Raw genomic sequence first — 12,810 nt, forward strand, 5'->3', positions numbered from 1 at the left:
TTGTTATTTGTTTAGCATATACAGTAGTTAGCATATGTATAATTGAAATGTCCTGATAAACCAGATGGTTTGATTATGATTTCCACTAGATGGAAACTTTTAAGTAAGAAATGCTAATACTTTGTTTCTTATTGTTTGTTGAGAATGTTTGCACACGTAATATGGCAACACTTGAACATTATCTAAATGGACTGGCATTTATATAGCACACTTTTTGAGTCATATTGACGTGTACACATCTATGATTGCTAAAGAAATATTTTTCAAAAACACTAATAAGATATAAGAGATTTATGCACCACCCAAAAATTTAGACGACATAGTCAAAGTTTCCCTTTGACTTTGAAATGATTCATATTACTTTTATGGCTTTCTAGTACATTACATATGTAGCTACATCTAGAAGGTGGTTAGCCCAAATCATTAGGGAAACAGGTAGCCTGCCTTCATCAACAAAAAAATATAAAAATCTTTACGATCCTCCTCTGAAATTTTCAATTAACACTTGGGTTTCATTTGCTGTATCTATCCATGCTCCTCTGAAGAGAACCTATGGGAAATGACTACCCTGCCTGGGGCAGGGTTACCAGGGCCCAACCACGGAGCCAGCCTTAGGGAGGGGCACAGTTAGAGCACCTGGTGGTTCGGTCTTAGTCGACAGGGCTCAGCCAGATGTAGTCTGAAGGAGCAACATGGGCCTGCCCTCTGGTAGACCTGGCTTTGGGAATGCCCCAGTGTCCTTCTGGATGAGCTGGAATAGGTGGCTGTGGAGAGGGAGGTGTGGGCTTCTTTGCTTAGACGGAGGCCCCCATGATGCAGACCCAGATAAGCGGAAGAAGATGGATGGATGCAGTAACTTTTTTGACAGTTTGCTCACTAACTCCATTCAGACAGTTTCTTCTGCTTATCAGAAGTTGGGTTGCAGTGGCAGAAGCCTAAGTATTTTAATCCTGACATCATTGTGTTTGCCATTTTAATCCTAGAGGACCCAGAGGCACTCAAAGGCTAGATGAGACACACAGTTCTGTCCCGGCATCTCCTCCAAAGGGAGGCATTCATGAATGATCCTGATGAGATGCCCACACCACTTCAGCTGCTTCCTTTTGATGCAAAGGAGCAGTGATTCTGCTCTGATATTCTCACTGTAAACCTGAGCTGAGCCATTTTACAGAGGAAATTTATGTCACTTTTATCCGTGACCTTGTTCCTCCGGTCACCATCCAGAGTTGGTGTGAGGGTAGGAATGTAGATGGACTGGTGAATCAAAAGCTTCTGGCTCAGCCCTGTTTTCACCGCTGCGGTGAAAACAGGGCCGAGTGCCTGCATTACTGCGGGCAGTGGGCCAATCTACAGGTCAATCTCATGCATCGCCTGCCCGTAACTTGTGAACTAGATTTCAAGACACTTGAACTTCCTCAGTTAGGGTAACAACTCTCCCCCAACCCACACAGAGAACTATTACATTATTTTACTTTCTACAGGTGACAGACATGATGCTCCAGGATCAGCACTACCCAGACTGGGGCAAAGCTGCCAGAAGGTTCTGGAAACAAGGCAACAACAGGATCGTCCTCTTCTGGTATGTCATTTTCTTACACTGAAATAGAATGTCTGTTAGACTGTGCTTTTCTTTACCTGCATGCACATAAGATATCAATATTTCCTCAAGCTTTGAATTATACTACGTCTTCCTGTAATGCTCTATAGGAGTGTGTACATGCATGTGTGCGTGTTATGTGATCTGTTCAGCGTGTTGCAGGGTTACACACAGTCAATAGCCATGTTAATCATCCCTCACTCAGTGTCAGCACCTTTAATTAGAAGAACAGGCTGAAAATCAATGGACACAGCGAGGTCTCCAGGCAAACCATAGCCCCGGCTTTTACTTACTCATACCACAAGCTGTGACCCTGAAATAAGTGCTAAACAAATGCTGCAAACCATGTCTGATGCGCACTTTACTCAGCAGACAAGTAGAACCACTCCCTGTTTAGATGCACTACACCACCGCTGCACGGTCCCAGCGGCATTCATTCACAAAAGTCCTTTGGTGCTGTCAGATAGTTTGACATAGCGTGTCATTCAGATATTTCACGTAAAAGCTTCTGCAGCGGTTCATCTCGGGGTCATTGTAAAAAAGTGAAAAAAACTGAAACAGGTCTGACATCTAGTTAATAGGAACACAGAGAGCTCGAGACATCTTAAACTTCAAAGCGAATTTGGCCGCAGCGTTTTAACATTTCCTTTTCGCCGAATTGATTCACCTGCAATTAGAATGCAGGCGGACGAACTGTTCGGCGACTTTTCTGCAGCCCTTCATTATATTGATGGATGCCTCAGCTATCCGTGTCACAATCAATGCCAGATTTGATGGGCTATCGTTTGAAATTCAGCGCTTGAAATGTGATTGATAAATGCGTCGCTGGATATGTCTTGTCAATATGTGCTGAAGGGCCGTTGCAAATTGTAAAGGACAGCGCCAAAAGTCGTCCGTGCTGAGGGAAGGGAATGCCGCTTGTGGAATAATAAAACCCCTCAAAATTTATCTCTCAAACAGCTGAAATGGGATATGAGCTGGCAGTCACTATCTGCAATGCAGCCAACCGATGTGTGGTGTGAGAATGCACACAACTGCACAATAATCGCTGGGTGACATTGAGACAAAATACACAGTGGAGAATAATACTAAGTCACATTGCCTCTCTTCACATGGCTGAGAAATTTTTCAGTGAACACTGAATGCAGAGTAATCCCAGTGTGACATGAACGAAATGCGGGAAGTGTTAAAGAATGCAAAAAACCCCCAAAAAGCCCTCTCTAGGTAAGTGATATTTTGGCTCATGTTAAATATGTAAATGCATGGAAATATGTATGCAGTAGAGTTTTGAATTACATTGTCTCTGCATCCACAAACAGACACAGTTATTGTCTATGCACATTCATCTTCCTGGAAACTCACGCTATTTGTCAAATCTTGGTAAAAGAGTGTGGTTCAATGCATTATTGAGTCCATGAAGAGAGACCGAACAGTGCAAGATTGATCTTCTCTTGTAGCTGTCGTACCTGTTGTTTGTGTTCTGAGATATGTGATGCTAACTGTGCACCTATCTAGGCTGAAATTTAGAAAAAATATTTAGATGTTCTTTTTTTTCTCAAGTTTAATGCTTGTTATCATGCTCCTCTTCTCTCCTGTGCTGCAGGACAGTACTCATCTCTCTGACATCAGTAGTGGTTCTGGTCATCAGTACCGACTGGATCAGCTGGGACAACCTGAACCGAGGCTTCCTGCCCAGTGATGAGGTCTCCAGAGCCTTCCTAGCTTCCTTCATCTTGGTCTTTGACCTTCTCATTGTTATGCAGGTAGATCAGCCCCATGGGGCCAATTTAAGGGGGGGGAGAAAGAAAGAAAGAAAGAAAGAAAGAAAGAAAGAAAGAAGCAAGCTGGGATGTCTCTTGGCTTACTCTATTACCTACCTTGCCAGGTCCTCTGCCTCCCCCTTTTTCCTTCCTATTCATCAATGAGGCACTGCGGCACAAAGCAGTGCGAGGGCGGTTGATCCCTCTCAGCTGGCACGGACACAAACTTACACACACACACAAACACATGTATATCTGTTTATATACGAAGGTACAAACAGAGAGGTGTGGTGTGGTGTTAAATATAAATTGACTTTTTAAAAAAATCTCTTTTACCGTCTTCATCATGTTTCCCAGACCTCCCTATGAGCCTAGAGACGAGTTTATTTTGTTTAATGATGACTCACAAGATTGGAGTCCCCACTTCCCCCACCGCCCCCAACCCAATGTCTTCTCTCTCTCACAGGAGAGTGAACATCAATAAAGCCTGTGTCAGTCACTCATGAATATGCAAATGTGCTTGTCTGGGGGGAAAAAAAACCCAAAAACACATACTGTGTGCTTAGGAGAAAGATTGTGAGATTTTTGTTTCCCCCCACACTGCTAACCATGCGCCTGAACCACAGGCCAATCATCTATTTGCTCAGAGCTTCTTGAGCCTAATTCAGCAAAGCGCCTCCCAATGTTTAATGAACATATTTCACTGGAGCTCGTTAGCAGGTATTAGAGGACGTCCTACAATACCAATATCTCGTATCCCCTAAACATATATTTCCACTCTGTTTATTATGGTAATTATAAGGAGCCAGCAAATGTATGGGAGGACATTTTTCAGTGTTATAAATACCTCACTCCACAGAATCCTGGCACCGACGCCATTATTATTCCCTTGGTATTGTGTATTAGAACAACTGTAACACTAAAAGTGATTTCTAGACTTATTTATTGAAACAGTTCATTATTTTAAGAAGGGCTTTTTGCTGCTCAAGCCAGTAATTACTTCACGCTGTGGTCTTTTCCTCACAATTATTGTGATTATGCAGATTTAAAGCAGTAGCTGATCTTACACTGTGCAAGCGTTTCCTCCCAAACATCCTCGCGTCTCGCTGAGGCCAGCTTTTTCGCCTTCCTTGACCGACTCCCGGACGATGTGTTTGACATCTCCGTTTCTGGACCCTCGACTCTCTCGCTCACGCTCACTCACTGTAACTTGGCTGTTTATCATTCCCGGCTCGCAGTGATTTGTTTACGACAGGCCTCCGCTCATTTTCTGCGCGGTGTACAGCAAGCACATTTACTGCAATTATTTATGGGTCAAGTTAGCTTGTGCCGTTACAGGGCTCTCGCACCGGCGGCCGTCACTACATTCCTTCGGTCAATAAAAATTCATCCGCCGCAGCCCTCCCAACAGCTTCATTCGCCTCTATCCTGGATCTGTGCCATAGTTAATCTCACGCCTCCATGAGAAAAGATGGGTGATTTTGTTCTCATGCTAATTAATGCTCCAATTAATGACCTGTCTGGATTTGCCTCCGAGCAGGGTTTTATCTTCTTTTTTTATTATTATTATTTTTTATATAATTGTGGCTTTTTGCTGTTTTGGGTTTTCTTTGGCAACCAAATGTCAGATTTCTGTATATACATATTTACATATGTGAAAGATGTTGATACACCCTGCCAGTTTACTCTACCTGTATTTGTTGTAGAGACTCATTATTTTGTGGTAGGAATGTTTAAATGCCATGCCTGCAAGTGCTACGGCAACCGATACAGCAGCTACGGAAGCAAAGTGGAGGACTTAATTAATATCCAAGGGGCTCTCGTCAAATTGTTTTGCTGTTCTGTTCATAGATATTGGCACAGGAGACCTTGGATCACATGAGGACGTAGTGAATTCAGATGTGTTAATTTCGTGCAGAGCAAGAAGCTCTGTGCAAATAACAGAATCAAATGGAAATGGAGCTAATCTGAAATTATGTGTGCCTTGTTTTTTTCCCCTCTAATAGTTATGACAAAAGCTAATTTGCAAAATGATTAAGTCAGCTCAGCAGAAAGAAACTGTTTCATAACATTTTCCTCTCTCTGTCTCTCTGTGTGACTTTCATTAGTTTCATCTGTGTTTATAATCATTTTAATGCCATGCTTTTCATAATCTTAAGTAACTCATTACAGAAATATTTAAATACATTTTAAAATGGTGTCGTAACACGGACATACAGTAGGAATCGTCTCCAGCAGCAGAACAGCAGACAGTAACAATTTAAGGCTCTGTATTCACTGTTAGGTTAGATTTTACTTTAAAAAAATTACTTGATCTTTAATTTTTTGATAACAAAAGCAAATTTTTGCTCACTGCCCACTTCATTAGGGACACTTGTTCAATGGTTGGCAGAAGCCTACTGCGTTCAGGTATTTAGACATGGTCAAGATGAAGTTTAAAGCGAGAATCAAAATGGGGAAGAAAGGGGATTTTAAAAGACTTTGAATGTTGTGTGGCTGTTTGTTCCAGATGGTGGTGGCCTGCAAATTGGTGATCTAGGGTTCATCTCTAGGGTTTACATGGAATGTAATGCTCTGAACTGTCAGGAAGGCAACAGTAATTCAAATAACCACTAGTTATGACCAAGATGAGCAGAAGAGCCTCTTTGAATGCACAATATGCTCTTCAAGCAGACGGTCTCTAGCAGCAGAAAACCGGATCAGGAGCCAATCCCGTCAGCTAAGAACAGGAAACTGAGGCTGCAGTTCATACAGGCTCACTAAAATTGGAAAAATATTGCCTGGTCCTGATTCTTCAGCATTAGGATAGAGGCGATCCTAAATGTCTTCTTGCCTTGTATCTAGGAGACCTTAGCAGGGAAAAATTTCCTCTGACATAAAAGCTCCTGGGATCACTGAAACATACAAACCACCTCCTTGAATTATCAAGGAGTTTTAGGACTCCCTGATAATTCAAGGAGGGAAAGGAGCCAGCTGAGGGGGTTTGGGCATCTGATGCCTCCTGGACACCTCAAAGGCAAGGTGTTTCAGGCTCCAACTGGGAGGAGGTCTCTGAATTTGCTGGAGAGATTATGTCTTGGCTGGCTTGGGAACAACCTGGTGTCCACCCAGGTGAGCTGGAAGAGGTAGGAAGTCTGGGCTTGCCCCCTTGACCTTAACCTAGATAAGTGGTAGAAGATGGATGGATGGATGGACTGAGCCCCTTAGTTCCAGTTGAGCATCATTTATATGCCAAAGCCTAGCTGTATTGTTGCTGACCATATCCACCCCTTCATGATCACAGTGTACCCATCTGATGGCTGCCTCCACCAGGGTAACACATGAATCATTTCAAACTGGTTTCTTGGGCTACGTTCACACTGCAGGCGAAAGCGCATCAAATCCGACTTTTTTGATCCTATGCGACCCATATCCGATCATGTGAACAGCACAAATCTGATATTTTCAAATCCGATGATTTGATGTTTTAAAGCGACTGCTGTTTGAATGGTCATGTCGCATTAAATCTGTTTTTTACGTCACTGACACAAGACAGACGCCAATAATCAGCGCCGGAGAAGACATCGCGGACGCTTCCTGGCCATCCCGTGTAGATGTTAGTGAAACTGAAGCTCATACGGAAAAAAGGGAAAAAATCAGCATAAAAATCAATAAAAGAAGCAAAGCGTTTAAAGAGCAAAGAGATGAAGCGTCCACACTCACTAGGGAGATGGAAAAATGAAGCACCACTCCTCTCTAAAACAGCAATAAGAATGATTATTAGGCCATATGTAAATAACAAAACAACTTTACAACTTAAAGCAAAATTGGGAAACGTAAAGTCCAAAAAGTGTCTTTATATTAAGGGCCATCAGTCAAACAATAGTGTTTGCTCTGGGTCTAAACAGAGCACGTTGTGTGTGACTTCTCCTTTTGCTCATGCGGGCCACTTTGAGGGTTCACACTGGAGCGTGTTTGCTGACACATTTTATCTGTAGTGTGAACAACTAGACAAAAAAATCGGATTTGATCCAAAAATCGGAATTGAGCATTAAGATCTGCAGTGTGAACATAGCCTTAAACATGATGGTGAGTTCAGTGCACTTAAATGGCCTCCACAATCGCCGTATCTCAATCCAACTGAATACCTTTGGGATAGGAACGGGAGATTTGCATCACCAATGTGCGCTTGTCAAATCCGCAGGTGTAACAGATTTGACAGCTGCTCAAGTTGTCATGTTAATACGGACCAAAATCTCAGAGGAGTCTTTCCAGCACCTTGTTAAATCTATGCCATGAAGAACTAATGAAGTTCTAAAGGCAAAAGAGGTCTAACCCAGCTCTAGCAGTGTGCACCTAATAAAGTGGCTGATGAGTGTATATTGTTTATTAATTAGAATTCAGTTAAATTTTGATTAAAAAAAAAAAAATCTAATCTAAAAAAGTTCTTCAGTACTTCACTGGTTTAAAAATGCAAAGCTGTAGGACTCTGTAGAACTGACAGTTTTCCATTTTCAAAAAAAATAAGAAATAATACTTTTTTCACCTAATAAATGAATCATGTTTTGTGTATGAATAGTGAATAGTTTCACTAAAAACCTACTAGCCACCCAATAAAACTACATATTTGCAAAAAAGAAAAGTGACACCACGGGGGCAGAGGAAGATGCTGATGTTGAGCTGCCTGCTGATATATATATATATATTTTTTTTTAATCTGGTGAAATCCCATGTGCACAGGCACATGAGTACACACCACATGCGTGTAAACACACAGATTCGTCTGCCGTCTCCAGTAGCTGGCACCACGTTTAACCTCCAGTCAGTTTATGAAGAGACTCCACTGAGTCTTAATATTAGCTAATATTGAAGCCTTCTGTGAAGTGTTCAGCATCCAATAAACTATGATGCAGAGCTGACATTGGTCACTTCAGTGTATTCAGATGGGTGGCAGCATCACAATTGCGAGCTAAATTTTCAAAACCTGTTGTATTTGTGCGTGTTTTAGGACTGGGAGTTCCCTCACTTCATGGGTGACCTGGATATGAATCTGCCAGGAATGTCTACAACACATGTGAAGGTTAAGCTTCCTGTCTGCAAGCGCATCTTTAAAGAGGAGTACCACATTCATATCACAGGTACACTCAGATACAGGTCCTCCGGACAAAGAACGGGGTTATTTCATTTTTTTTTTTTTAATGAGAACCTCTGTTTTTTTGTTTTTTTTCTATTTTTTTTTTTTAATTTTTTTACAGCTGTTGGAAATGGATTAGGCAGCAGAAAGAAATGAAAATGTCCATGAGGGAGACATAAATTTGCCCTATTTTTGAATTGTGAATACTTAAAATAAAAAAGTGCTGTGGCTGCTCTACTTTTCCACTCCTTTCTTTCTTTGGGGAAGTGTTTGTTGGTTAAACCACAAGCAACCATTTATAATACATGTGTAGTTTCTGTGGAAAGCAGGTGCCAACGCCGCTTCGATTGTGTTTCCTGTTCCTCGCGTTCCTCCCTGATGTGCGAGATGCTTCCCTCATCATCTCTCGCATCTCGGCCTCTTTAATGTTCTCTGCAAATGAGTGTATTTCCCATTTAAAACCGTCCTACTGGTTTCTCTATTTGGTTCTGCCACATGAACACGGCCTGTCATGACTATCAAGGGGAGGCGAACCAGTGTTCCTGAGCTAAATGTTAAACTGTTCAAAGGCTCAGTGGTTCGCAGAAGGTTGTTAACCTTAATGCATTGCATATCCATTAAGCATTATGGAAATGGCTCCGGTGCGGCGTGATTGGTTTAACTGAAAGCTTATTAGCATCATATCTCGGGGAAAGGTAGGGAGTAGTGTCACATATACCAGGGGCGACATCTGCCTGCTATCAGACAACCTGGGCAGTGGTGGTGTGGGCTGTCTCATGGTAATATAGTGATCTTGTTAGGAGATACCGTGGAGGAGCTACCACCTCTATCTGCATGCAAAATGAGAGGAATTTCTGATTAATGAATGTGACAGCATATCCATCTATGGACTCTGCCCGCTTAGCCATGTTTGGTGGAGGCTTGTGTGGTACATCGTTGAGGATATGCTTTAAATCATCTTTACAGTGCGTGCATGCTACTTAGCTTTCAAATATAAGCCTGGTCTAATCCAAGTTGAAATTCTCATTGCAGGTAAGTGGTTCAACTATGGTATCATCTTCCTCGTGCTGATTTTGGACCTTAACATGTGGAAGAACCAGATCTTCTATAAGCCCTATGAATATGGGCAGTATGTTGGGCCTGGTGAGAAGATCTTCACAGTGGAGGAGCCAGAAACCCTCAAGGACTTCAATCACAGCACACTCACCTACGAGTGGCGCTCCACCAACGTTGACCCTAGGACCAACTTAACCTACGTGGAGCGGGACATGTTCCTCCACAGCCGCTACATTGGAGCCAGCTTGGATGTGAAATGCCTGGCCTTTATTCCGAGCCTAGTGGCGTTCGTACTCTTTGGGTTTTTCATCTGGCTGTTTGGTCGATTTCAGGACAGCGAGACCTTCACAGAAAATCCAGACAAGAGTTACGAGAGGATAAAGAGGAAGTCGCCATCCGAGTACAGCAAGGAGATGGGCGCGACGCCAGAGGAGACACATGTCACTATGACCGATAGCCTCAAACGATCGGGAACGCCGATGCTTCTGTCGGTGGATGGGCCGCACTTTGGAGCGACACCCTCTACGAACTCTACGATTTCCATGGAAACCCAAGAGACACATCCGAGCATTGTGATCGACAGCACGGAGCAGGATGAACCGGCAGTCTCTTTCGATGTTCACAAATTCTCCCCGTGACTTGACGAACCTCTGAAACTTTGCACCTGCAGACAGGTTGGAACCAACATGATCAATGGTAAACAACTCGAGCATGTTTATTCAGGACAGCACGAGATGTCAGAGGAGGATCTTTAACACAGTTCTTCAAGTGAAGGACAGAGTGTTATTTACCTAGCCTAACCTTGATGGCTGTTCCAGTCATATTAATATATTTTTGTACCAAAAGCATTTTAAAAGTCTTTAAATGGCACCAATTCTGATACATAGCAGATCCATTGCAAAACCTCAACTGACCAGGTGCTACCTTGGATTTTACATTTTCCTAATTCAATTTTGTCAAGGTACACTAACGGGTGCCTGTAACAGAGAACTATTTCTACAGATGTGACCTTTGGTTAGTGGAGTTTTATTGTTTCAAAACAGTGTTATAACTACAGCAGTGCCTTGATATTTCACATATTCAGATACGCAAAGCATATTCTAAACAGCCTGTGTGACCATCCGGATCTGCTTTACTAATGTCTGACATACTGTATGCTCTTTTCATATCGACATCATGTTACCTCATTTGATCCTGAAACGTTATCATTTTAATTTATTCTCATGCGATGTCACTCTTACTACGTTTTAATTGTGTTTATGACCATCGGTGTACGGTGACGACCTCCTCATTTACCCTCACTTGATTTTAGTTGCAAAGATAATAAATGCAATCAGCAGAGATCAAATAGCTAAGCAGCAAGCCACCTCATGATTGCTTATGCGGCTGCTGCACCTTTACTGAATACCAACAGAGGGAGAAAAGGTGGTTTTTGCCCTTGGCATAAACATAAATGTAAACCATTGAAGTGCAGCGGTGACTTCTCCAAAGCTCAGGGCTTCTTTATGTAAAGCTAATGGTTGTAAAAGCAGATTTTCTTTCCTGTTTTATTGCATGAAAGAAAAGGTGCATTATCCTACTGTAAAAGAAACCCTCATTTCAAACATAACTAAAAGCTGCAGCATTTTAGCTTAAACTGGCTTTAATGTGTAAAAGTGTTTGTACACCTAAGTTTGGGGGGTGTTTGGTCCAAAAACATGTTCTTTTTTGTTTTTTTATACAATAAAATAACCATCTAAATTAAGTTTGTTGTTAATTATATAATGAACTTGCTCATGCTTTTGACCAAAGATGCTCAATCATGCAGTATTTTGAACATATTTGCAAGAAAATGTGATGATTTGAGACAAAGACATGTACGCACCGAGACAACGCAAGATAGCATGTGCTCTTGTTGTACTCTGCATTGATATATAATGCACAATATTACACTGTGGCTGCAGAAATAAGAAACTATGACATATATCTATATGATATTTCTCAAATAGTCTGCTTTGTTTGCCAATGAAAGGCACAGCAGTCATCATGTAACAGAATATGACCAGATTTCTTACATTTTGTAAACTTATCTACAGTACAAATTAATATAATTACATTCACATTAATGGATTATCGTTAAATTTTTTTTATCTTTAATTTTTGAAATGACAAAAACAATTAAAATGTCTTTTATTTAAGGTTGAGGTCCTGTTCTGGTAGAACATTACACAGTGGAGTTTTCTGCATTTGTCTTTTTGTGTGTGTGAACTGGAAGCAGAGCGAGAGAGAGATGTCCACTTGTGTCTGTACATGATGTTTTATACTTAACAGTCCGTGTGTGTGTGTGTGTGTGTGTGTGCAGACACATGTGAAGTGTGTAGGTGTTTGCTGCTACACTTCTTTTCAACAAAGGCCATTCTGTGAAGAGGTCAATTTATTCAGCATAATTGGTTTGCAGCTTTTGGTTTAGTAATTATCCTTTTATACATTAAAGCTCTGTGAAGACATTAGATATTAGTGTTTTACCAAAGGGCAGAACCTCTTTGGACATGAAGGGGCTCTAATATGTTTGGAATGCAGCTGTAATTGTTTGGGTTAAAAGTGAGGCCTTTGTCTTGTTCGGACTGTTTTCATTGTGTTGTGCTGCATAACTGACAATTCCTACAAGTTCCTCTCTGTTTTTTGAAGCAAAGGGGATTGTTTTGTGTTTCCACAGTGTACTGTACTACTGTTGAACCTTGTGCTACCAATAAATTAATACATTTTTTACATTCTGTATCGCTTGACCATTTTCCTTAATTCTTTTTGAACAAGGTTGCTGATCTCGATAAGTAACTCGCAAGTTAAGTTCTGCTTTTCAGTTTTTCTATATGCTTGGGAAGTATAGTTGCCAAGCAACAGTGCAGGTCAAGCTTCTTGCATCTGCTGACCCAATTAATGTGGGCAACAGGAGAAATAATGATACTATCTCTTCACAAGGACACTCGAATACGTAGCCTGCATACACATAGCACCCAGCTCAGATTAGCATGAGTTCTCCTCTGAGCCTGTCCGTTGTTTGATTTATGCCAGTGGGAAACAATTTGAATTTGTTACTTGTTTTGTTCCCCGGCGGGATTTGTTTATAGAACATGTCTACGTGTAAATGAGTTATAGATTGGATCGAAAATGTCTGAGGGATGAAAACTGAACTCACTGCCGACAGAATTGGTTCCCAGTGTGGTGTTGGGACTCCTCCATTGAGGTTGAGAGAAAAATCTGAAGGGCCTTGAGATGATTGATAATATATTAAAGAAGAAAAAAAA

General features: G+C 41.5%; 1 protein-coding gene across 4 annotated transcripts in view; it reads left to right on the forward strand.

Moving 5' to 3' along the window:
- tmem117 (transmembrane protein 117) overlaps positions 1-12,281 on the forward strand; it is a 48,345-nt gene extending 36,064 nt beyond the window's left edge. For 3 of the 4 annotated variants that reach the window (XM_004563784.5, XM_004563785.6, XM_076885995.1), the window contains 4 exons: positions 1,482-1,579; positions 3,201-3,360; positions 8,345-8,474; positions 9,503-12,281. In XM_004563784.5, the coding sequence (XP_004563841.1) occupies positions 1,482-1,579; positions 3,201-3,360; positions 8,345-8,474; positions 9,503-10,164 (1,050 nt within the window). In that variant the 3' untranslated portion in view covers positions 10,165-12,281. The remainder of the gene's footprint in view (positions 1-1,481; positions 1,580-3,200; positions 3,361-8,344; positions 8,475-9,502) is intronic. The other variant, XM_076885996.1, reaches the window with a different exon arrangement.
- The last annotated feature ends 529 nt before the right edge of the window (positions 12,282-12,810 follow it).

Source organism: Maylandia zebra, linkage group LG7 (genome assembly GCF_041146795.1).
Source record: "Maylandia zebra isolate NMK-2024a linkage group LG7, Mzebra_GT3a, whole genome shotgun sequence".
In the NCBI taxonomy this organism is placed as follows: Eukaryota; Metazoa; Chordata; class Actinopteri; order Cichliformes; family Cichlidae; genus Maylandia; species Maylandia zebra.